Raw genomic sequence first — 25,799 nt, forward strand, 5'->3', positions numbered from 1 at the left:
ATCAGCTGTGAGGAAGTGGTGTTATTAACTGGGATTTTCGTTCTGTCTTTTCAGCATTCGACGATGCCTATGCAGAGTTCCAGAGGCTTAAGTAAGTCCTGATGATAATGAACATTGTACTTTTACTTTTAGTACGGGTCTATCAGTCCCTCCAGGATTTTGTGGCCTTGCATGCCTGCAAATTGTTTTGCCATTTTCTATTATTTCTCATATTCTCTGCAAAAAAATCTTGGAGAACTGTTCTTTAGAGAGTTTGCTTACCTTTAAACATTGTTTGGCAAACATTCAAATATATATATATACTTTGGTAGAATAATGAGGTGGAAAATTCTAGCTTTCTGTTTCAACTGTATATGTTTGGTCTGTTTCCCTCCTTTTCTCTCTTCTACCTTTTGCTGTGTAGAGCGGCAGCCATTGCAGAAAGAAGTGAGTGTTGATGACTTTCAGTCACTTTTGAATGTGTACAATTGATGATCCATGTAATGATACAATGATCTCTTTCCTCTGTCTCTTTGCAGATCGCGCTCGCGTTGCAGGTGGTCTACCAGATGTGGTCACCATTCAGGAGGGCAAGGTCAGTGTGTGTGTTTGTTTGAAAAAGAGATGGTGAGAGATGGTGGTCAAACTTTTGTTTGTTTACTGTATTCCTGTCGCTCTTTCCCTTTCTGTATGTCCTTTCTATTCACACAGGCCCTCAACTTGACCTGCAATATCTCAGGTGACCCAGTTCCAGAGGTCACCTGGTTGAAGAACGAGAGAGAGATGGTGTCTGACGACCACTACATCCTCAAGTTCGAGTCGGGCAAGTTTGCCAGTTTTACGATCTCTCAGGTGAACACAGCGGATTCCGGCAAGTACAGCATCCTGGTGAAGAACAAGTACGGCACAGAGAGCGGTGAATTCACTGTAAGTGTGTTCATCCCTGACGAGGCAAACCCCCCCGTCGTCAAAAGAAAGTAAAATAGCAGGATTCCGATGAATAAGTAAATATGTATAAAAGCGACAGACATGGAAAGTTGATATACGTACATATAGGCTGCTTATTAGTGCCAGGTATTAGGCTGTGGCACTAATGTATTTTACCCTCTTTCAGAGTATTTATAGTGCAATGTAGAAGGGAAGAGACGGGTGCTAATAGTCGTTTAAGGTTTCACAGGGTAGGCCCAAAGATTTGCAGCCGGAACTGAATACTGACATGAATAATGTTGGTCAAATGTGTCAGATGATAAATTGTTAGCATAATACTCATTTACAGTCATAGTATGTAAAATGTCAAAACTATGTTTGCTAATAATGTTTTAACTAACTGGTTATTATCCAAAATGGCACAACAATTATATATCAATGGGTTGGGATGGAATAGTTTGATAGCTGAAGTTAGACGAGTCCCTGATATGTTTTGACTGTGTGTCCTGTTTTGGTGAATGCCTATTGTTGCTTGTAAGAGGGTTTTGGAGAACTGTGCTGTGCATGCGTGAGTGTTTGAGGATATGAAGCCATATGTTCAAAATGTGAGGGGAATGTCACCTCCATACGTCTGACCGGAGGAATCATGGTGTCCTGTTAAAGTCAAGAATCTCTTTTAAATGTTTTGTTCAGTTGAATATAAATGTTTCATGTGTTTCAATGTGTGTCCCATGTCATTCACAGTCACTGCATTATAATTGTTGCATCACTTTCCTCCACTGCATAGAGAAACATAGTTGCATCACTTTATCTCTCACTGCATAGACTATGATGTCACCTTCTAAATCACTGCATTTACTGAAGAAGTCACTCTCTGTTTCAGTGCATAGAGGTAATGGCATAATGTGCTTTATCACTGCACAGAACTCTATGACATACTCTACTATGTCACAATAAAGACTATGACATCACTTTGTCTGTCACCTCTTTCTAATAAATGGAGCACGTATTCCCTCACCTTTTCTCTGTGTGATTTCAATGTGTCCCGTTCTTGTTCTATGGCACTTTCCTTTCTCTCTCTCTGTGTGTGTGGTTGTGTGTTCAAGTATCTCCCTCTTTGTCCCACCTCACCACAGCCTGCCAGTCATCCTTTTCTTCTATTTTTGCCTCCTATCCTCACTCACCTTTTCAAATCCTGGTTCTTCATATGATGATGCTGTCTGCTCACCTGTACCTGGGATATGAATCCACTTTTCAGCTCACACTGAAAGATAGTTTCAATACATTAAAATAAATGTAAATATTCCAAATGGACATCACACCAGTGGAACCAAAACAGCTTTAAACCTATTACATTTTCCATTGTTATTTAGATAACATCACGTCCCTCATTTATTCTGGTTCATTGGACAAATTTGAATCGTAGATCTCTATACTCTCAATATTCAGAGACAGACACACTTGAGAATTTTCTTAATTATTAAGACTTAATACAACCAAGGTACATACATGGTACCATTGAAAGGTGGCATATTCTGAAGTTTTTCATATAAATGTAGTAATGTTTATATGACTATAAACATCACCATATAAATATGATATAATATTTATATGAACATTCATATAGTTATTCATAGTAGTATTCATGTAATAAAGATCATATTTAAGATTGTTCACTATCAAATTTTGTGTAGTGCTACATAGTTTGAATGCATACACTCATTCACTGAGTCCACTCAAGTCCAGCTTGAGTTTCAGTGATTAATATCCCAATCATGATTAATACGATCACAGATTTTCACTCACTAATCCCAGGTCTGACCACATTGCTCCTGGTAAGACACAGCACCCCAGCACTCTCTGTGTGTATGTCAGTTTGTTCATGCAGAATGCATATGTCTATCTGTATGCCTGTGTGTGAGAAAATGTGACTAGAGATGACTACATTGCCAGGCCATGTGTGTGTGCCCATTGAAAGAAATCACTGACCGGAAAATATAGGCTCACAGTCTAAGGGAATTTTGATTGTATTAGTATAAACAAGAACAAAGAGTTTGCACGGTACAGACTGAGACACTGACCCAGAGACCAGTCCTTACAGGGAAAGAAATGAGAAAGCAAGTAAGAGGCAAAACCAAAGACTATATTTTGAGAAATGTGTATATGGTGTACACTATATCTTCACTCACTTATCTATAGCTTATTGTCTGATTTAGGAATGTACAACCCTGTTTTTCCATATGACTGTATACACACAAGCACACACTTATCTGAAATGTGAACGAGACGGACTTCAGGTGAGTGTGTGCTTGTGTGTTGGAGTGTGTGTATGTAAATCTCTCCTACTTTTCCTTGCCAGCTGAAAGTGACAGAGAGCCTGGGTGATCTGGGCTTGACCACTTATCTGACCGACGCTCAAGGCAATGTGATAGTTGGACAGCCACCACCAGGGACACCCAAGGCAGCAACCCCTAAACCCCCCAAGACCCCTACACCTAAAACACCCACACCTCCCACCCAAACCCCATCCACACCAGCAGAGACCCCAGTCCCGGCCACCCCGGAAGTCCCTGACACCACCTCCACACCACCAACCCCGACCGCTACACCCACACCTGGTGATGGACTTAAGGAGAAGAAGACAGTGAAGAAGAAGGTGACAAAGAGAAAAGGTAAGCCCCAGGACAGATGCCCAATACAGGATGTGCTTATCAAACTTATTTATCTCATTTTTGCAGACAGCGTTCCAAAACGCTATATCTCCATTTTCAAAAACATTAAAAAGTCATGTCATTTAATTGTGTATTTCAGGTTATATCCATAAAATTGCAGTTATGTTGTTTTGATCAAATAAAGATAAATCAAACAACAATACCCAACTACAGTTCTACTGAAATTGCTTTGAAAACAATGTGTAATAATAATAATAATAATATAATAATAACAATATGGTTGACAAAAATTCATTTACATAGAGGATATAGCGTTTTGGAACCAAACTCTTCAAATAACAAACTGTCTATTTGCCATGAGGAGGGACACAGCATGTTTATAGATAAGTGGAAGATTTTCATGCAGATCAAATATTGATGTTGTCTCTTGACGGTGTCATGGAAAAATGTCTCTGTTCTGCAGACTCTGTCGTTCTGAAAACCCCTGGTGGAAGTGCTGAGAGCACACCAGCAACTACACCTGCTGCCACCCCTCAGCCACCGGAGGACTAGACAGCGGATCTACAGCAGGGGCAAAATAGACTTGTGATGGAGAAGGAGACTTGTGATTGATATGGGAAGGAGAAAGTGACAAAGGAGAAAAGAGAATGTGGTTTCTTACTGAATGGCAGAAATAAATATTGGTAAAGGGCAATGCAACAGCTAGGCTATTAGGCAAAGAGGTTGCCACTCAAAAGACATTTCTCACTTCAGTGTGCATAGATTTTTACACAAGTATATGAGTTTTAGTACAACCTGAGATGACGTTTATATTATGTCTATTATTGTATAGCCTATCATACTTGGTTGCGGTGAAATAGCCATATAGATTTCTGAATAAACAAACCTATGAGTTATTTTGGAATATGAGGCTTGTCTCAAATAAACAGCAAGCAGAGGGCACATATTTTGTATTGTTTATTTTCTCCTTTTGTATGTTTAAGGCTACTGTACTATGTAGAGATTTCATCATTGACTAGCTTAATTGAAACATAATAAAATAGCAATAACAAAGCTAGATATATGTAAAAGTAGGCCTGCATGTCTTTCATGTGCAAAGAGCAGCAGTTATGTATGAGACACTACCATCACCATTTAAAGGTAGGCCTTAATCCGCCACATTATGCGAAGGAAAAAAAACACTAGGAAAAGTCTTCAATGCACGACACATATCTGGGAACCTAGAAAAAGGTCTGCAGTGCGACAATATCTAGGGCACATCTCGACAGAAACTAGGTCAGGTACAGATTTCGATTACTTCTTTTGCACTTTGTTAACTCACACTGTCGTGCGTCAGTTTATCACTGTATTAGGCTACATTTTCAGTCAAATGGAAATGTGTGGGCCTATTTTGTTTTCATTAACATGCGTGTAAAGCTATTTTATATAGCTCTACATCAAAATTATAAATAAAAAATAATCTGTTCCTTATCGGCATGTAAACTTGTTTAGCTACACATTTTTAGTTTAGTTTTGCATTTTATTTGAAGCTCTAGACAACAGAGCGCTCCAAGTCACGTGGACGTCTTTTCAGGGAAGTCACATGTCGCTCTTACAGCGCTTTGAGGGAGGTAAAGGGTCATCCGTTAGCGAGTTACCGGCAGGTGTCGAGCTTGTTTATCCCACAAGCGGAGAAAGGTATTTACGCTCTTCGCTATAGCCGTGGAAGAAGAAGGGACCGCTGTCGGAAATATGAAAGAGCGATTTCGATGAAAGAACTGTTTGCTCCGGTTTATAGCGGTAAGAACGCTTCACGTTGTTAGCGACTGGTTATTTGTTTCTTTCCAATTCTTTACAAACTGATGTTGTTGTTCACTGGCTATGGCAGACCGCCTGGTGTAGGCTACGAATGGTGTAACCTAGAAATGTGTAGCCAAGATACGTTAGGCCGGTGTGAAGTTATCTCTTATCAATAGAAAGTTTTATGGACCTTGCCTATATGATGGGATTCTGTGTGCTAACGCATAGGACCAGGGGCTATCGGGTTTAATGTCTCGGTTTATGACAGGAGCGGTCAGAAGAATAGTCTACTAGACTATATACATTTCAAACTAAAAAAATACAGCCCGTTATCTTCAGTTTATAGCCCCATACCGTATTGCGGCTCATACGTGCGCTCGCGCGCGCCGGTGAGTGTAATCACCATGACGCGTGACTCGGGCTTTGCTATACATGAATCCGGTCATGGGATTCTCCCGGAGGATTCCACTGGTCGGTAACCGAACGCGCGATCATGACATACAGTCGGTGACCCGCGAGATACCTGCAAACTTGCTTTGCTTGGTAATCTCATTCAAGGCTTAAAGGTTCCATAATATTGGGGAACGGGAAAGGATGAAAGCGAAATCAAAGCTCTCAGTTCACCTGTCTACCCCCTTATATTTCACTATGGTTCACTGTGAAACGTAGGATATCGTTCGTGTTAAATTTCAGTTTGGTTTTATATTTGTTAGATTACAGAACACATTATCTGGAGATTACCCGAAGGTACCTGAAATTAGTTGTGTCTCAGAGAAATGTTACGCTAGGCCCTACTGATATCTAGGCTATGATGGATGTTTGTTCAGACACGAACGTGGAAGACTGATAACATGAGTTTGCATAGAGATGGAGAGTGAAAGAATCTGTGGCCTCTGTGGAACTGAAAGTGTCACAGCAACATGTGGTCCAAACAGGATGTGGCAAATGTGATGTCTGACAGCACATCACCCGTCTAGGTTTTTTTCACTTCACATAGGAGCTGAACTGGATGGTCACCCAGAACATCTGCCCTGATTGGTTACTCAGTGCACTGTCAGAAGGCATCTTTATGTATGCAGTGGAAGTGCTCTCTCTCTCTCTCTCTCTCAAATCAAATCAAATCAAATCAAATCACCTCTCTCTGTGTAGCAAGTTAGGAGATTGTAATTGAATCCAGAGGCGAATGACCACATAGAAGCTGTTACCATAAGAACAAGCTTGAGGTCATTTTTATGACAAAGGAAGAGGGTTGACTCCTGAAAATAGCTCCCCCGGATGCACTTTGTCTGGGGCAGCTCTTCCCTGTTTGCCTCCTGCCTGGTCCTCTGCCAAGTGGTCCTCCCTTACAAAGACAGTGAATACCATAAAGCGTCTTAGCCATCTGTGCAGTAATGGCCATGATTGGCAGAGAAGCTGGTAGCACTCAAACATAGGCCTATAGTATGTAGTCCAGGTCAACACAACATCACATTTAAAGCGAGCACTCAGACTTTTTTGTGTTTAGACTGTAAAGCAGAGAGCATACTGTATATTTCCCACCTCTAGAGATGTATTTGCTCTGTGCAGCTTAATGTGAAAACATATTATAGTCCACAGTAGTTCACATACATTATCATTTAAATGGTCTTGGTCGTCACTTGTCACATGTCTGTTTTTGTATTTTCTTCAAAAGAAAATTAGTCACAAAAGTCTTACATAATGGTCTGTTTACCTGACCTAGCGCTTATATCCGCAAAACCTATAGGTTTCATACAATAGAAACAGTGTAGCCTAAAATACTATAATAATAGGTACTTCCATGGCAGATACAAGTGAATCTAGGTGAACTCAACAGATATTAGCCAGTAAAGAAAAAAAAAAAAACACAATGAGAGCATGCTTAGCCATCAGAGTGTGAAGGTTGCTGGGTTGGTTATATAAGGGGCTTAAGCCCCTTCTTGAGGCTTTTTTCCACTGGGGTGACCTGGGGGTGGACTTAGGGCAGAAGAATGCCGGAGCATGGCACGGCCAGAGTGGGGCAAGCAGCGTGGAGGGGAGGAGGAGGGCAATTGGGGGAAAGAGAGGGGCAAGAAGCAAGGTGGGGGGTATCACCCCGAGACACACATTGGGACAGAAGACAGCAGGACAGACGGACAGACAAACTGAGAGGGGCGATGAGAAAGACCCAGACTCAGAATAAAGAGTGAAAGTCAGGCGGAGGACTCAGACAGGGATTTGTAGGGCTCAGGGGGTGGAGGGGGGATTGACATGGATGGAGGTGGATGCATCCAGGATCACTGCACTTCAAAACCAACATGGACTCTGGTGAGCATGTTACATCTTTGTCAGGGCGTGCATGTGTTTATGGTTTCATTTACTGCACGTGTGTGTGTGTGTGGTGAGAGTTGTCGGAAAGTCCTCTGCTTGCTTTCACATTTTGATTTACAGAAAAGCAGCCCGCAGAACTTCAGGATGTGATCGTAGATAAATAAGACTGGTTGTGAGTCCTTTTAGAGAAGGAGTCATTGAGTTAGTCATATCACATACTGCAGCTGTTCTTGTCCAAACAAAGAACAAAGTCCTTAGGAGTGGAGAAGTAGCAGAAAATGTTGAGAAATTGCTCTGGTTAGGCACTAAGGAGCTTAAAGCTTTTGTTTGTGGTGGAGCACAGCTGATTTTACAGACCAGACGTGCTGTTCTTTTACTTATTCCTATTGTCAGGCTAGTCTCATGTTGGAACTTCATGTTTGGTGTCTGGCGAGACCACATGCTGATAGAATATGCTTGGTGCACATATATTTGCTCTCGTGTGTGTGTGTGTGTGTGTGCGTGTGTGTGTGTGTGTGTGTGTGTGTGTGGGGGGGGGGGGGGGGGGGGGGGGGTGTTGAAGAACATACTAATTTTGTTGATACACATACAAATAAGTGTACTTGAAGAAAACATTTTCATAGTATCAGCCTTATTCATCAACATAAGATATCATGACAGTGCATTATGAAGATATTAACCATAGATCAGCCACACTCAAGTTACAGTGTGTGTCCACCCCTGATCTTCCATTGTGTACTGAATTTCAATCCAGTGTATAAACACAGATGAATATACTCACTCTGCAGGTCAGGACCAGTGTGAATCTCTCAGCTCCTGTGCTGTGTAATCTCATGTGTGATAATCCTGTTTACCAAGTGTTACTGTCTGTGAGTAAGTCCATGGACGGTGTATTGTCAACACTGTAACTTGCTGGAACAGCATGAGAATTTCTTCACTGCTTATTTTAAGTAAATCTCTGATAGTCGTGTACATGTACACACATACTTACACATGTACAAACAGCCACATGCTTATTATGCTTGTAGCATAATAATAAACTGCTGACATTAGTAGTGTTCGCTTACTCAATCTGAGTCAATGTTCTTATTGTACCTTTGATATGTTTCTGTATGCTTAACATCTCCTCTGTTTAGAAACCATCTTGTATATACTATACAGATGTATATATGTACTATACCTCAACAGTTAAATTTGTGGACCTTTATGGTTCAAGTAGTATGATAAGCTTTCCTTCTTAGAAAGACCTGTGTGTTTGATGTAATATTCTTAGGGCTTACGATCTAGGATTTAGGTTTTTTGTGTGTGTATGTGTTTTTTTTTTTTATCTAAACTTTTCCAAGGTTTCTCTTCCATTTTGTTATTTTGGAAAATAATGTCAATGTTTTAGGAGGAATCATGGAGGTCCATGTATTGCCAAAATTACATACATGTTTTTTAATTGAATAATTTGATGCACTGAACTCTTATTTCTCATCTTGTGCCCATGTGTATGTGGAATGCTCAGTGTGTTTGTTTCTTTGCATGTTGTTTGGTAGGCAGACACCATGAATTACGTGGGTCAATTGGCTGGGCAGGTACTGGTCACTGTCAAAGAGCTGTACAAGGGTATAAATCAAGCCACGCTGTCCGGCTGCATAGATGTGGTGGTGGTCCGTCAGCCCGATGGATCCTTTCAGTGCTCCCCCTTCCACGTCCGATTCGGCAAGCTGGGGGTCCTCAGATCACGAGAGAAAGTGGTATGTGAACTGATTGTGAAACATGAGAAAGGTTTTAAATTTGGGACTATCTTGGCTTCTCTCTCTTGTCACTGATATGATTAGGTTATTTTTTCTAAGACTTCTTAAAACAAATACTCATTACCTCTTTTATGAATAATCTTCCCAATTATATGACCATTTTATGTAATTGCACTGTTTTATATCCCTGTATTCTTTCAAGCACAGCTGGACTCGACTGATTGCTTCACTTAGCAACAATGAAATTGCGGGGGGGGGGGGGGGGGACAGTTAACAACACTGAAAGGAGCTTTTATGGGCAAAGGACATTTTATGGGTTGGACTTACTGGAGAGTAGAGTGAATAAATATTAATAAATATATAAGTAAATAAGAAACATTTCCAGCATATTGACCACCTGAAGAGCTGGTCCATACTATTACTATTGAGTGCTTGTTAGTAAAATGGTGTTTGATGTGTCCTGTACATGGTGTCTTTTACTGTTAATATATCTGTCACTCTATTAAGTCCCACATGCGTCTGCTGCTTGACTGTGAATATTACAGGTGGACATAGAGGTCAATGGAGAGCCAGTAGACCTGCATATGAAACTTGGTGACAGTGGCGAGGCCTTCTTTGTGCAGGAGGCAGAACAGCACAATGTGAGTGCCAAACTAAAGATACTTACAGTTACTGAACTTATGTTATCCCTTTGAACCACTTTACGTACTATGTCAGCTCAAGTGATTTATGATACCTTCATTAATCATGTAATATACTATGAATACATCAGAGTCTTATGTTACTAACATTATCTTCAGATTTGACATGATATGATTTAGTAATCTTTGACATGATAGACAAATTCAAAACATGTCATGTTCTACAATTCATAGAATCCTAGTCACAGTTATCCAGATCTCTTTTACGATTTTAAAATTGGGTGGCATTGCACACATAAAGATAATCTCAACAGATAATCTTCTCTTTGATCGGAAACACGTACATGACATTTTGTGCGTCTGCTGCCTCTGCTGCTTACGTTTTTGAAGAGGCGCCCTGAGCACCTCAAAAGGAAAGTTTTTAGTAGAAAGTTGTATTTTGTTTCCATAACCTTTGTCCAGTCAACGTGTACTATCTTAAATTGCGTGTTATTACCGGCAAGATTATGACAGTTGAGTCAGTAGTTGCCAAACAATGACTACAAAACCCATAGTGAACTGTTACACTTACCAAGAACCACAGTGAACTGTTCTTCTTTCAACAGTCGTCTTTAACAGAAAAATACAGCATGATGCCCCTCACTTTACAAACTACAAACCGCCCCCCTGTCTGATCACACCCTTATTGTGATAGCAATAGCAATAGCAATAGCACTAGCAGGCTAATAAATTGTTACTGAGGCTCTAATTTGTGTCCTGTACAGGAAACCATTCCTGCCCATCTGGTCACCTCACCCATCCCAACAGAGGACCCGGGGTTCTGGGGCCATGACTCACGTGTTATGGGTTCCTGTGTGGAAGGAGGGCCAACAGAGGAGCTGACCGGCAGCTCAGGGGTGAAGAAGAGGAGGAAGAGGAGGAAGAAGCATAAAGGAGACCTGCGAAAGGAAGAGACTACTGTAAGCACCAACAGTGAAGCGGAGATAGACAAAGACAAGAGCTCTGAGGATGACAACCACATATACACTGGCCGGTAAATACGCACGCACGCACATGGGCACGCAATATTCATGTATCCATTAGTCAAGGAACATGCATGAGTGTACATAGTAGATCTAACTAACTCAGTAATACTGAAGATTCAAGCACATACACAACACCAACATGCTTACACTTCTATACCTACTAAAACAGTCAATTAACAAATTGACCTGCCCCATGCCCTTGTGTATCCTGTTTGTGTTACAATCACAGTTTTCTGAGCCTGTTTGCCATGTGTCAATGCATTTTGATGTCTGTCCTATTCCTAGACCCCTATCACTGTGTGCAGTGAAGGACTCAGCCATAGAACACAGGCACCCTGCATTAGTCTCTCAGGACAATTACCCTTTATCAGACGGTGACTGGAGGCCCTCCAACTGGTGGGTGACCTCCTGTCTCAGTGCTTTTATAACTTGTGAATTATTTTTGGTGACATACTGACAATTTAGATTAGATTAGATTAGATTAGATTCAACGGAAACACTTTATTTTAATGTGTCGATGTTACAGTACTAATTAGGTATAGTGGTACAACCTGTGTAACAACATGTACTATCAGGTACTATCATTGTACTTGCATAATGTATTTGTGGGTACCTACATATAGTTGTTACATTGTAATACTGAGTGCTTTTACAAAACTTTGCCAATTTGCCTAAATTTTCATCAGAGGCAAAGAGCTGACCTGAGACCTGCTAGATGGGGTAAATCGGGTCATGATAGATTTGATATACAAAGCATGCTTAGCTCCAGTCAAGGCCTCATTGTCTTCAGTGTACATGTAACAGCTGTGCTGCTACGACCTTATTAGGTAGGTACACATGTAACAGCTGTGCTGCTATAACCTAATTAGGTAGGTACACTGTAACAGCGACACATTAAAATAAAGTGTTACCGATTCAACTTTATTGTCATTGTGCAGAGTACAAGTACAAAGACAACGCAATGCAGTGTTTTGTGCAAGTTAAAAGAAACAAAACCATATTAATACTTAATATTAAGTGCCCCCGTGTATTAACCTCATAGCTGAAGAAATTATGCAAAATCAATGTATAAGCCGCAGCTAATAGTTGGGAAATTACGGTAGTAGTGCTTCTCCTGGTGTGTGTGATTGATGTCTGTCCTGTCCTTCCCTGCAGCAGGAGTCAGTCCCAGCCCAGCAGTCCTAAGAGTGACTCTGAGCTGATGGTCAGATCTCCAGAGAGCATGCACGGGACAGAGGCTCATATGCAGTGGACATGGGGCGAGTTTCCAGAGTCCACCAGGGTAAGTTCAACAGGGAAGCTAAAAGAAAATCATACAGCAGAAAAAAATACAGTTACATTTATTCTAAAACTATTTAACAAAAATACTCTACTGCAGATTAGAATACCTCTCCTTCCATCAGAGGGCAGAATGAGTTTAGCAATATTAATGGGTCATTCATTGTCAAATCCGACAGAATCAAGGAAACCACATTGTTTCAGATTTTGTTTGTCTTTATAATGTTTAGGCCCCAAAAACTAACACCTGTACAATTCTTAAAACTTAATCAAAGGTGAGCCGCAGAGAGAGGTCTGAGTCACTGAAGACGGTCACAATCACCCCCTCAGAGACTACACACTTCCGCGTCATTCTGAGCTCCAGCGCCATGGCCACCTCCACACCCGATCCTGTCCGTCCCATTGTCAAACCGGAACCACGTAGCCTGAAATTAGACGCGCCTCTAGTGAAGCCAGATGTGACTTGTGCAAAACCAGAGGCCCCTGGCCCAAAGTCAAGACGGCCATCCAACCCCATGGGTATCCATGGTCACGGGTCAACAGTGCCCCCAGCTGCTGCCCGTTTGCTGGGGGACATGACAGAGGGTCTCCCGAACGTCAAACCCAGTGATAAAGCAGACGTCTTCTGCGAGAGGAAAGGTACAGTGTGTCTAATTATCATACAGATTAGACACATTTAAAGTTGTATTTACGCACAAACACATGTATAAGCATGTATAAGTAAGATTCTCTGTTCTTTCATGACAAAGTTGTAAGGAAACGGAGTCAGCATCAAGGTCCAGATGACATTTACCTGGATGACATCACTGCTCTGGAGCCAGACGTGATGGCACGCTACTTTCCCAAAAAGTAGGCCTACGAACGATCTGAGTTAGGTTTCAAAAATCAAAAAAGGTGTTTTTTTCTTCTGAGTCTGCACTGTGTGTGCGTGTGTGTTTTTTTTGTCAGTGAGTGGGACTCTGCTGCTCAGCACTGGGTGGAAGTCGGCCGGCGCTCAGGCTCCCAGTCCCCTCAGTCAGTGGGCAGTGCAGCAGCAGACAGCGGGACAGATTGCCTCTCGGACTCTGCCTGTGACCTGCCCCACGTCTCCCTGTCTCTTTGTGGAGGCCTTGGTGATGATGCCCAGATTAACAAAGGTAGACACCCACAGAAGTCACCCAATCAGGACCATAGAGAAAATACACGTTTGAACATACTAGGTGTATGGGTCTATGAGTATTGCTGAATGAAAACTGTAGCAGCAATTTTGCCATCTTGACTTATCACTCTTTCATTAATAGAGAAGTTCATGGAGCACATTATCACCTATCATGAGTTTTCTGAAAACCCAGCCATCATTGACAACCCCAACCTAGTGGTGCGAATAGGCAACAGGTGAGGTGTATGTCGACAGTGCATGTAGTATTGACCTCCAGATTCACCAAAACAATAAGCAATAACAATAAGATGCAGGTGTATTAGGACAGATGACTATATCACTTTTGTACAGCACTCTATTTTGGCATTATTAAGATTCAATCCACACTTCTGACACATCTTTACCATCTATCTGTTTTCTGTCAAACTCAGGTATTACAACTGGACCCTAGCAGCTCCCATGGTACTCAGCTTGCAGGCTTTCCAGAAGAGCTTACCTAAGGTAAGTCTGCCCTGGACTGGCACTGTTTGATTGATGTGCAGCATATATCAGACAAATAACACTGTATGAAATATCTCTATTTTTAATAAGGACTTATTAAGTGTCTCAGTTAGCTATATTGCTGTTTGTAAGTACATGTGTTTGTGTGTATTAGGCCACAGAGGATGTGTGGGTGAAAGAGAGAATGCCTAAGAAGTCTGGTCGCTGGTGGTTCTGGAGGAAAAGTTTCAAGCAGGTCAGACTTGAATACAGCTGAATGGTGTTGAAAAGTATTCAGAATCACCCAAACTAACATGCTAACTGCCATTATGCACTCATGTTCTTCTCTATTTCTTCAGTCAGAATCTAAGTCTGAGACGTCTGAGAGGCCCAGCAGAGGAGACCCAGTCCTCTCAAAAGACAGCCCCATCCCACAGTGAGTCTTTTTTTGGTCTAAAAGAATAAAACAATGCACTCTGGTGGTGACAAGCTTTATGGATTAAGTGCATTTGTGATGGCTATGTAACTCCTTAAATAATCTCCAACTTTAAATCAATATTCCTCTCATGTTATGGTTTGTGCTGACAGTTCCACAAAACTGAAAATACAGAAGTGCCTGTACTGTTACAGCCTGCAGTGAATTTATGAAGCTGGAGTGCTTGTATTGTTTTTCCTGAGTGGCTACCATAAATTGACCTACTTTAGTTTTTATGTTGCGATCAGAGATGTGGAACCCTGCACATTTTCCATGGTTCTCCCAATGTATTGGCTCTAAAGTAGGTTTACACACTTTTCATGTGCAACAGACAAAAGGTTGCCGACATTTCCAGTGAAGAGGAGACAGAACTCAGCCCACCGACCATTACTGACCGGGCGCCCTCAGAAGGCCACAACAACACACACTCCTACAAGAAGTCGCTTCGCCTGTCCTCTGACCAAATAGTAAGACAAGACTGTGTTGCTCTCTGTAGAGGTTGGTCAGTCTTCTTCCTGGTTTCATAAGCCTGACCTCTTGGCTCTTTGCATGTCTCAGGCCAGCCTGAGGTTAAGAGAGGGTCCCAATGACGTGATGTTCAGCATCACCACACAGTACCAGGGCACATGCCGATGTGAGGGCACCATCTACCTGTGGAACTGGGACGACAAGATTGTCATTTCTGACATCGATGGAACCATCACCAAGTAAATAAATCTATAGCCCTGCTATTAGAGAAAGTAAAACAGTCCTATTCTGTGCTACAATAACTAATTTTAGTGTGCAACAGCTATTGCCAAATCTCAGAACTCACTTTTCATGATCCCCAAACCATGCTCTGTTTATCCTCCCCTTTGTCCTGTAGGTCAGATGTGTTTGGGCAGATTCTTCCTCAGCTGGGCAAAGACTGGACTCATCAGGGTATCGCAAAGCTCTACCACACCATACACCAGTAAGGCTGTCCACCATCATACACACTCCAACCTTTTACATGACACCAGTCCACCACCACCAGGCCCTCTGGAGATCCCATGGATAGAGAACAACTGCACCCAAAAGGATAACTATTTTGAAACCATAGCCATGTTGAAAGTCTGCATGACCCATTTTAGGTGTCTATGATGCAGTATGTGTACATCACCAAAATATATCTTCCAGAACTATCCAGACTGATGGCTTCCACATCCCATGCAGAATGTGTGTTTTTGTTTTCTGTTCCAGGAATGGCTATAAATTCCTGTACTGTTCGGCGCGGGCCATTGGCATGGCAGGCATGACCAGGGGTTACCTGCACTGGGTCAACGACCGAGGCACCATCCTGCCACGGGGTCCACTCATGCTGTCACCCAGCAGCCTGTTCTCAGCATTTCACAGGTCTTTGTGAAGACACACAGTCATGCCACATAAATACTGCATGCTATACGTCTACATGCGTACCAGTATCCCACTCTGATGATTTGACATGCTTTCTTACTTAGGGAAGTGATTGAGAAAAAGCCTGAGAAGTTCAAGATCGAATGCCTCACAGATATCAAAAACCTTTTTCCTCCCAACACACAGCCTTTTTATGCGGCTTTTGGAAACAGAGCTAATGTGAGTCTTGCCAGTCCGTTCTACCCTCAATCACTCACTGACTCACTCAGTCAAACACACACACACACACACACACACACTACAGGGTGTCAGTACAGTCAATACAGTGTGTTGTTAGTGTTTTGATTCCAAGCCAGTGCAGGATGCCGTTGTAAGTTGCTCTGGATAAAAGTTTTTGATAATTATCTACATTAATGGCAACAGTTCCTATGTTCATAAACAGACATCTACATAAAAGTGTTTCATCATACCATTTCTTTTTACTTATGAGTTGCCTAGTTTCTTGTGGTCTTCTTTTTAAATGGGAACAAATGTGTGGTCTTAAAGCATTTAACTAAATCTGTAGTGTTTAGCACTAATCCCAGTTTGACCATGAGAGGCAGTATTCCTCTTCAGTTCAACTGCCTCTTTTGTTTTTGTTTGTCTCAGGATGTGTTCGCCTATAAACATGTCACGGTGCCTATATGCCGCATTTTCACCGTAAACCCTAAAGGAGAACTCATACAAGAGCAAAGCAAAAGCAATAAAACATCGTAAGTAGGAAGTCACTGGACACAAGCCAGTAAGCTCAATCTGTTCACCTAATGCAGATGCATGCCCATGGTTCTCAAATAGCTGTCTGATTTGGGGTGATGTCTATTTCTCTGCCTATAACTCCACGCATTTTGTTCTCTTGTAGGTACAGCAGACTCGGTGAACTTGTGGATCACGTGTTTCCCCTGTTAAGCAAAGAGCAGACCTCAGCCTTCTCTAATCCAGAATACAGCTCATTCTGTTTCTGGAGACAACCAATAGCGGCAATCTGTCTAGAAGAGTTGCTCTAACCAAACATGGCATTAAACCCAAATGTGACTGACTGCCCAGACTGGGCCTGAACTGACCTGCTAACTATAGCAGAAAAAGGGCACTTTCAATAAGCTTATTTAAATATTTTAAAATTAAAAGTGCATGTAAATAATTATTTTCAACTTGTAAAAATATAAGAGATTTAAACCACATTGGATTGTGTTAGTACACCTACAGGGACACTTTGTAGGCAAATTCTGTAACTGCTACCGCTGTTTATTTGTTTGAATGCCTTAGGAGACAACAAATTCCAAATCATTTAGTGAATACTTCTGAAGTATTGGGTGAATAAAAAAGTCTTCTGTCAGAAACTGGCTGAGGAGTAGAAGCTGCTGCTTGGCGCCTTACTGTTGGAAGCGATGCTCAGGGCACAGACACACACAGAGAAATGAACCAACCCTGTGACAACTGTATGTGTTGTGTAATCCTACATATGGCTTTTCAAATGGACTTGGTTGAAGGCATTCCATTGTGCTGTTGAAGAGTTGCACTGTGGTCGTGTTTATTGCACTGAAGGTTGACCGCCTCTCCTTGACACAAACTCCCCTCTGGTTATGAGGTCAGAGCTTTGGTTATGAGTGCACAAATCTATCACTCTGTTTTTTTTTCAGTAGTCATTTCATGTATGGAAAATATTGATATTTCTTGATGATAAAGATGAAGACATTTTCCCTAGAGCTGATGAACTCTAAGCTGAATTAAGACTTGCCACATATTACTTTTAGTGTTATTAGATGTATAGCCTACTGTTGTTCAAGTAGGCCTATGTTTTTTCTATACGAAAATAAACAAAGGTTAGGTTTTTTTATGTTCAGGCTAGACCATGATCTAGACCTTGCTATTGTTTACTTAGATCCTCTTTTACTTGAGTTATTCTGAATGCCTTTCTCCTCAACAGAACATGCCTGTTTTGTCTGAATGTATGACTTGTATGTTGTTTCCATTGTCTGTACAGTAAAAGGCAACATTTCACTAGATTTGCTTTCCACTCCTTACTTTTGCACCATTTAAAACTGAGTTTAATTTAAATATCAACACAAATTCGGCAGAAAGGGGTGCTTATTTAACCTGACTACGCCAGATGGATTGCTTCGTATTTGCTCCGCATATCTGCGAGTGGAAATCTGAAGCTCGCGAGATCAGGATGGTCTCACGGGGCTAGTGCTTGTTAACACCTAGGCCTAATAGTCGGGGGCAATTCTGAAAAGGGCTTCCGTTAAGACTTGTGGACATGATTGGGTTGCTCTCAACCTTTTTTTTTTTGTTAAAAGGGACCCAGGTAAAGTTCTAGGGTGGTTGTCAAGTTAAACATCTTTTTGTAACTTTAACAAGCAGTTTCAGGCCATTTTTCAGGTTTCCTGCTCAACACGACATGCCCACAAAAAATGTTGAATATCTCAACAAAAGACCATATACATAAACATGGTATCGAATGAAAGCTAACACTGATGGGCTTTCTGCACTTCATATTGTGCTTATTAGAGGCTGAGGCATTCTGTTTATGTCCTGATGACCTGGGGCCTGTACTACGAAGGGAGCTTAACCTACCCAGATGTAACCCAGGGTTACTTTGTTAAACCAGGGTTGACAAAACCTGGTTATCTTAAGTGGTGTTACTCGGTACTACGACGCTGATTTGAAGTTGATTTGTTGAGCCGGGGTTAACCTAATTGGAGTTTGTGCGCGTTCACATAAAAGGGGCGGGTTGCAGCGCAGGTCACCACTTTCAGTGATGACGCGTTCACCTTATTTTACGGATGAGGAATGCACAATTATTATGACAAGTTATGAGGAATTAAAACCCACTCTACGACCAAAATAAAATACGTCGGCAGTGAACAAAGCAAAGCAAGGCTGTTGGCATCGTATTGCAGATCGGGTAGCCTAAAAGTAAAGTTTTATTTCCACATGTTCTTCAAATATGTGTTACGGAGGATTAATAGCTTGCGGAATGTCTGAAATGAGTTAAAATAATTAAATTGCCTATTTTGAGTACAGAGAAATGCCTACTGAACACAATTCAGAAGTGGGCATATAGATTACAGTAATAGGATAATTGGATGTTTAAGTAGCCCCCATTGACTGATTTAGTGTATGCCTAATCCTGTGAACATTTCAGATGCAACACCATTGCTAAACGCACATGGCAGCAGGTGAAAGTGAAACACAAACACATTATTCAGAATAGTTTGTAGTTATAGCTTGCATTAATATTTCTTAATTATGAAAACATGTAGGCCTATGCTTATAGCCTTCACTTGGCCTCTGTTTTACAGCTAACAAGAAAAAGGTGTCTTTGAACACTACTGTAAGGCACCAGAGTGTTTTACAGTAGCAGAGGAGTTGGCCATCGCAAATAATAGTGGAAGGCTGATTATGGACGGGGTTGAGGGAGACATTCGGTCGGATTCTGGTGCTGTGGAAATGTGCCTTTATGTGCAGGGTACAGTAATATGACATTCAATTCAACAAGTTTGTTAAAATGGTGATTTTAATTTATTAGGCCTACTGTAGCCTAGGCTAGGCCTATGTCCGATTTATTTTAGGCTATTCTTGCTCAGATGTTCAGCATACTGTAGGCTAGGCCTATGTCCGATTTATTTTCGGACATACAGTATTTAGTTACGTGGAATACATGAATGTCCACGTAAGGGCATTGCTATGACGGGTGACATTACAGACTTCTGCCTAGATCATCTGACAAAGATAACGAATTCCCTCGGCTGACAATCTATATCTTCATAGAGAATATATGGCGGTCTCTAAAACCCCTCGCCCTGCGAAGAGAGCCTCACGATTTGCGCTCCAATGTCGTAGGCTATGGATCATCCAGGTACGCCGACATTGTCTCGAATTGTTGTAGAGGGGTGGTACTTATAAAGGGTGTGGTTAACGGAAACCTCGGGTTAACCAAGAACATAACCTGCTCGGAGCAGGTTTGAGATGCAGCGTAAATTGCCATGGCAGCATACCTCGGTTAAAACCTATCCACTTTTCGTAGTACGGGTTAATCGGGAAGTTACGCCACACGTGATCAAGTTACTCTCGAAGTTACCCAGATAAGCCAGTAACCCCGCTTCGTAGTACAGGCCCCTAGCCTACCGTTTAGTCTGTGCATCGGGGCAGCCTAGGCCTGCGACGATGCAAACTGATCAGGCGCGCCTGCAGTAGGCCTACGGCAGTACGCACTGTGCGTACCATCAGGCAACTCAACGAGAGAGAATTTACCCTGTTTGTGTTCACTTCACACAAAGTTAGCCCGCCATAACTTCCCAACTGTGCAGTATCCCATTAACTGCTCGACAATAGGCTATTACAATTTTCTTCAAAATTTGTAAACACATTGTCAAAATCAACTTTAATGTACGCACCTTTTGTTTGAGTAGGAGAGGGAATAGCCTAATAGCCTAACAAACACACTCAGCAATTACAGAAGTTGTGGGCTAGGCTACGTGTTGCTTTCTTTTACTGGTTGCCTGTTATCAACACACAATGTTAAAGGGGTACTTGGCAACTATTTCAACGTAATAAACCCGTTTAGAAATCATTTGGATGGTTAAATGACCTGTTCCGGTGAAAATGGTGACTTTCCCCGCTGCGCCTAGCGTCCTCAGGCGGAAAACCAACCTTGCAACATTGAGATTACCGTCCTCGAAAGAGAAGTGAGAAACAAGAAACTAGTTTTAAATCGTGTTTCTTACCTTGTAACATCCACATTGTTAACAGTGACCTCATACGTCATACGTTGTACGTACGTTGTGCGTAATGATTTGTATAAATACTGGTGCACAAATAAAGTCTTTCTCTTTTCCGGCCTAAAAACCGATGTGAGCAGTGATTGCCTCCGTACATGATATAACCAGTTTACTACACACAACGAATATGGCTGCGCCAACACACATAGTTCTGCCAAACTTATGCTAACCTTTCGCAAGCTTGTAAAAATCCATGTGCTTTATCATTACCTTTTCCCACAGTTTGAAATAGCATAATGCACAATTTCTCCAGCAGAGGGGGAAGACTTCAAGGCTATCATGGATATAAAACGTTTTTTGGAAACAATGAAAGGGTGGAGGTAGCAAAGGATGGAGGCAGCAAAACTAGAGGAGTTATTTCAGATGAACAAGGTAGGCAAAATGTTTGTCAAAACGTTAGCATTACATCTGGATTATACTGAATAAAGTTTACTGATGTTAAATCGCGAACGCTGTTTACACAAAGGGTAAACTAGAACAAAACTAAAGGTAACTTTCCTTTATAGGACAACTATATAAAGTTGTCCAAATGAATAGGTCGTTGTTGTTGTATATTACATATGGATTTTGTACTAGGCTACTTTTTAGGTGACCAATGCACGAACGAAACCGGGAAACGGACAAATATTATTAAGCCTTTCAATGTTTTTTTGCGCGCGGAGGATGCGCTACTGCGCTTACCATTCATTCCTGCTGGCGCTCCTGATAGTGACTGCTGTTGTCGCGACAAGCTTAGGCCTATGCTCCTGTCTCTAAATAGGCACAGTGTAGACTAGATCTACGTGCTATGTCGCTGATTTTCTGTAATAAATGCAGCCTGTAGCATAGGCTACTTCGGCAAACCTAGACCGGTTGTGGCATCAGTTTCGCTTTTAAAACGCAACAGTGTAGCGAGAGGGAGAGTGCGGGCTATTTAATTTGCAGCATGACAGACGAACTCCAATTGTGAGCGCACTCTACGGACCAGTGGCATCTTTAGTAGCATTTTTTCATTATTATTTTTCATCAGCAATCAGTACAAATAAGCATCGGTAAAAATAAAAATCAATCAGGATAGATTTGGCCAAAAGTGGGCCCCCTTTGCGGCCCGGAGCGACCGCCCCCCCTGCCCTCCCGCTCCCTCCGCTTGGGTTGTCAGCTTGTACACAGGGATGTCCGACAAAGTTGCAATATCAGTTTTGGCCCCCTGACCGAGGCTCTGGGCCTTACAAACGCACATTGATTTTTAGGATTCCATCCAAGTTATCGTTTATGACGCTTTTGATGACAAGCATCTGACAACGTTCGGGATGTTGGAACGACGCAGGTGTATTTCGTTTAGTTTGTTTTAGACCTTTAGTTGATTTGGACAGGTTATTGAGAGGGGTGTCTTACTAGCTCATAGCCTTTGTGGTGTCTATGGATCAGAAAATCGGTATTCAGCCATGTCCTCCAACTGAACTGCTACTTGCAGCACAAGCGTTCGTTGATAATGTAGTCAGAGAATCCGTCATTTTATTTACATCAGGACCACTTACATCGGGAAGCAAAGGTTCCATACTGAGAAAAGATGTGACCGCTGTCAACTGTGGGAGGACCTCACCTGCGTCTCCTGGACCCAGAATCTCGTTGGCAGCTGGGCTGAACGATGGGTCAGAGCGAAGTTGGAACCAGTCTTCGCCTGGGAGCGCAGATTCATTCCCATTCGCTGTACATCCTAGATGCGAAGACCTTATTCGCGAGGAAAAAAGGATGTTTTCAGGGGTCTACAAAACCCGTGAACGGTCTGCCGACCGATCAGTCCGACAGCCGTCTCCTCTGTCTGCAGACTTGGAGCGATACAGCCCAGCTTCGTCATCTGTTTCTGAGGAGATGAAGTCTATCGTGAACAAAAAAAAACAAGTAGCTCCAGTGTCGGAAACATCAACTTTAGAAACGATGAAGGTTAACGAGCCGAGAAAGTCCTTGAGGAGGCGACTCCAGACAGGACCTACCAAGATCGCGCCCTCTGTCTGGGGCATCTGTTCTCGGGTAGGCCTATAGCCTACGGGGAAGTAGGCCTGTCATAAACTATCAGAACTCTCTTAATTAGGCCTACTCCCTTACCAATTGTTATATAAGTAGACATAAATTATATTTTTAATATCTGTATAACTTGCGTTGTTGCGCGTCTTATTTTGTTGTTTTTGCCCTTTTTCTTAGGAGGGCACCCGGGAAGATGGATGCTGCATGCTTTCCTAACTCTCCCAGTGTCAGCGTTGCGTTCGATGCATCATCACACATTTTCATGTATTTTTGTTGCAAAAGTGTCATGGCAATAATAATAATACACTAACGACAAACAATAAAACTTTTCTTTTCTCTGTGGAGTACTTATTTTCTTGTTTATTCTATGATTTACCTTTTAAAGGTGTGCAAACTGGGCCTACGTAATTCCGAGGGTGACATGACATCATTATTGATAAATGTGATAGGCCTACTGAAATAGAAGCGTAAAAGTAATGTCCATTATAAAATGAGGCCATTAGAAACTCCAATATTTCAGATAATTACAGCAGCACAAGCAGCCATATAAGAAATACCAAAATATAAGAATATACCAAAACCTTTGTAATCAATGATTTTATTAGTGAAAAAAAATTGGATTTTCTGTTTCTTGTTGAAACCTGGCTGACTTCAGACAGCGAAGCTGTTCTTGTTGAGACTTGTCCCCCAAATTATAATTTCTTCCACTCAATTAGACAAGGCAAACGAGGTGGTGGAATTGCCTCCATTCTCTCAAACAAATATAGTTGCACTAGAGTCAACTTTGGCGAATTCGCTTCCTTTGAGTATATTGCCCTCACTCTGAAGGCTGACCCAGCTGTACTTCTATTAACCTTATACCGCCCTCCTAAACTATGGACTGGCTTTCTCGACCAGTTTTCTGAACTTATGTCGCTCATCATCACTAGCTATGATCGGATAATTGTAAATGGCGACTTCAATATTCATGTCAATAAGACAACTGATGCTAAAGCCAGTAAGTTCCTTAATGTGTTGGACAGTTTAGAGCTAAAGCAGCATGTTACAGGACCCACCCACAACCTTGGCAACACCCTCGATCTAGTCATTTCTAGAGGGATAGAAGTCACAGACTTATCAGTAAATGATATAAATATGTCTGATCATCATTGTGTATCTTTTAATATAGTACTACATACTCCAAAAATTCATCCCGAAATTGCAATCAAATCGCGACTCTTGGACATTAGAGCAGAACAGCAGTTCATAGCTCTTATAGACTCCATAAATGTAGATATTTTACATCATCCCATTGATCAAATGGTAGAGGCTCTCAATCGTGAATTAGGCGCTCTGCTTGACAGAGTGGCACCCTTAAAGACTAAAAAAAGGCCCTGTAGCAAACTGACACCTTGGATGAACGAAAATATCCATGATCTAAAAAGATCATGTAGGAAAGCTGAGAGAACATGGAGAAAAACTAAGTTACAGGTTCACCGTGCCATTCTAAAAGAAAAAATACCAAATTATAATAGAGCTATTCGGAATGAGAGGAGGAACCACTTCTCTAAGGTAATTGCTGAAAACAGTGGAAACTCTAGGGTGTTGTTCTCTACCATTGATAGGCTATTGCATCAAACACCTTTTGATACACTCAGTCAGGCATCCTCTCTAAGATGTGAAGAATTAGCAGACTTCTTCAAAAACAAAGTCATTTCTATAAGGGAGGCTGTAACACAAGTAATATGTTTGATAGTACACCCAAAAACAGCCCCCCAAAATTAAGGTCCTTTAGCACTATTACTCAATCTGAGCTTGGTAAAATTATAACTCAAACCGGCTCCTCAACATGTGTTTTAGATCCAATCCCTACTACATTCCTCAAAAAAGTATATGATAGCTTAGCTCCCTTTTTTCTCAAAGTAATAAATACCTCATTAGAAACAGGTATATTTCCAACTGCTTTTAAAACCGCTGTTGTGAAACCTTTACTTAAAAAGTCAAATCTTGACCATACCAATCTGAGCAACTACAGGCCTATATCAAATCTATCGTTTTTGAGCAAAGTACTTGAAAAAGTTGTTTGTAATCAGTTAAATACCTTCCTCAACGAAAACAGTATCCTTGAAAAATTCCAATCAGGTTTTAGATCAAATCACAGCACAGAAACGGCTCTAGTAAAAATAGTCAATGATCTCAGACTAGCTACTGACTCAAACAAAGTCTCAAACCTTATTCTTCTGGATTTGAGTGCGGCATTTGACACCATTGATCATAGCATCCTAATTCACCGCCTTGCAAAGTGGGTGGGTCTCTCTGATAATGCTCTAAACTGGTTTCAAACCTACATTACTGGCAGAGATTTTTATATCAGTCTAGGAGATCATGTATCTGAAAAACATGACTTGCCTTTTGGTGTGGCCCAGGGGAGCTGCCTTGGTCCCCTGCTATTTTCTCTATATATGCTTCCATTGGGAAACGTCATAAGTCAGCATAATGTAAACTTCCACAGCTACGCAGATGATACCCAATTGTATATTTCTGTGGAGCCAACTAACCCAGATGGCCTTTGCTCCCTCACTGCATGCCTAACCTCCATTAATCAGTGGATGAGCAAAAACTTTTTGAAACTAAATGATGACAAAACAGAGGTACTTCTGGTTGGACCAAAACTAAAGCGAGATATTATTCTTAGTAATCTGGGGAACTTGGCACACCAGGTCAAACCAAAAGTAACAAGCCTCGGTGTCATCTTAGATGCAGAGTTAAGTTTTAAGCCCCATATCAGTAAAGTTACTCAGACAGCCTATTTCCACTTGAGAAACATTGCCAAAGTGCGGCCCTTTTTAACTCAACAAGATGCAGAAAAACTAATTCACGCCTTTATCACTAGTAGGTTAGACTACTGCAATGCACTTTTCACTGGTCTTCCCAAAAAACATCTAAAGAAATTGGCACTCATACAGAACTCTGCGGCTAGACTTTTAACTAAGACTAAGAAGAGAGAACACATCACCCCTGTGTTGGCTGAACTGCACTGGCTCCCTATTTCCTATAGAATTGATTTTAAGGTTATGTTAATTACTTACAAAGCTCTGAATGGCATAGCACCTTCATATATCTCTGAGCTTTTAATATCTTATCAACCACAAAGGAAACTTCATCCAAAAGATCATCCAATT

General features: G+C 41.5%; 3 protein-coding genes and 1 long non-coding RNA gene across 10 annotated transcripts in view; 3 read left to right on the forward strand and 1 right to left on the reverse strand.

Annotated features, from left to right (window-relative positions):
• The window catches only part of myom1b (myomesin 1b), a 28,037-nt gene extending 23,517 nt beyond the window's left edge, over positions 1-4,520 (forward strand). For 5 of the 6 annotated variants that reach the window (XM_042067168.1, XM_042067171.1, XM_042067169.1 and 2 more), the window contains 6 exons: positions 55-91; positions 404-426; positions 519-574; positions 691-906; positions 3,266-3,578; positions 4,042-4,520. In XM_042067168.1, coding sequence (XP_041923102.1) covers positions 55-91; positions 404-426; positions 519-574; positions 691-906; positions 3,266-3,578; positions 4,042-4,130 — 734 coding nt within the window. In that variant the 3' untranslated portion in view covers positions 4,131-4,520. Of the gene's footprint in view, positions 1-54; positions 92-403; positions 427-518; positions 575-690; positions 1,924-3,265; positions 3,579-4,041 lie in introns of those variants that run through there. The other variant, XM_042067172.1, reaches the window with a different exon arrangement.
• A 568-nt stretch (positions 4,521-5,088) lies between these two features.
• LOC121687942 (phosphatidate phosphatase LPIN2-like) lies at positions 5,089-17,729 on the forward strand. Of its 2 annotated transcripts, none has more exons than XM_042067175.1 (20): positions 5,089-5,357; positions 9,203-9,403; positions 9,949-10,044; positions 10,809-11,077; positions 11,355-11,465; positions 12,228-12,351; positions 12,623-12,986; positions 13,097-13,196; positions 13,296-13,483; positions 13,628-13,721; positions 13,917-13,986; positions 14,141-14,221; positions 14,325-14,401; positions 14,772-14,907; positions 14,999-15,147; positions 15,306-15,392; positions 15,662-15,814; positions 15,919-16,033; positions 16,463-16,566; positions 16,713-17,729. In XM_042067175.1, the coding sequence occupies exons 2-20, from the start codon at positions 9,212-9,214 to the stop codon at positions 16,855-16,857; spliced, it is 2,655 nt and encodes an 884-aa protein (XP_041923109.1). In that variant the 5' UTR covers positions 5,089-5,357; positions 9,203-9,211; the 3' UTR covers positions 16,858-17,729. The 2 variants fall into 2 exon arrangements, with proteins under 2 accessions (XP_041923109.1, XP_041923108.1); XM_042067174.1 differs by having other exon boundaries at positions 5,090-5,357; positions 12,225-12,351.
• Positions 9,329-12,262, reverse strand: LOC121687945. The gene is made up of 3 exons (XR_006024456.1): positions 12,168-12,262; positions 10,882-10,982; positions 9,329-9,412 (listed from the first exon to the last, which is right to left on the reverse strand). It is a non-coding gene; the product is annotated as an uncharacterized LOC121687945 (long non-coding RNA).
• Positions 17,730-21,912: 4,183 nt separating the features above from the next.
• LOC121687944 lies at positions 21,913-22,978 on the forward strand. Its single transcript, XM_042067176.1, has 2 exons — positions 21,913-22,644; positions 22,816-22,978. The coding sequence occupies exons 1-2, from the start codon at positions 22,033-22,035 to the stop codon at positions 22,852-22,854; spliced, it is 651 nt and encodes a 216-aa protein (XP_041923110.1). The 5' UTR covers positions 21,913-22,032; the 3' UTR covers positions 22,855-22,978.
• Positions 22,979-25,799: the final 2,821 nt, after the last annotated feature.

Source organism: Alosa sapidissima, chromosome 17 (genome assembly GCF_018492685.1).
Source record: "Alosa sapidissima isolate fAloSap1 chromosome 17, fAloSap1.pri, whole genome shotgun sequence".
Taxonomy (NCBI): domain Eukaryota; kingdom Metazoa; phylum Chordata; class Actinopteri; order Clupeiformes; family Clupeidae; genus Alosa; species Alosa sapidissima.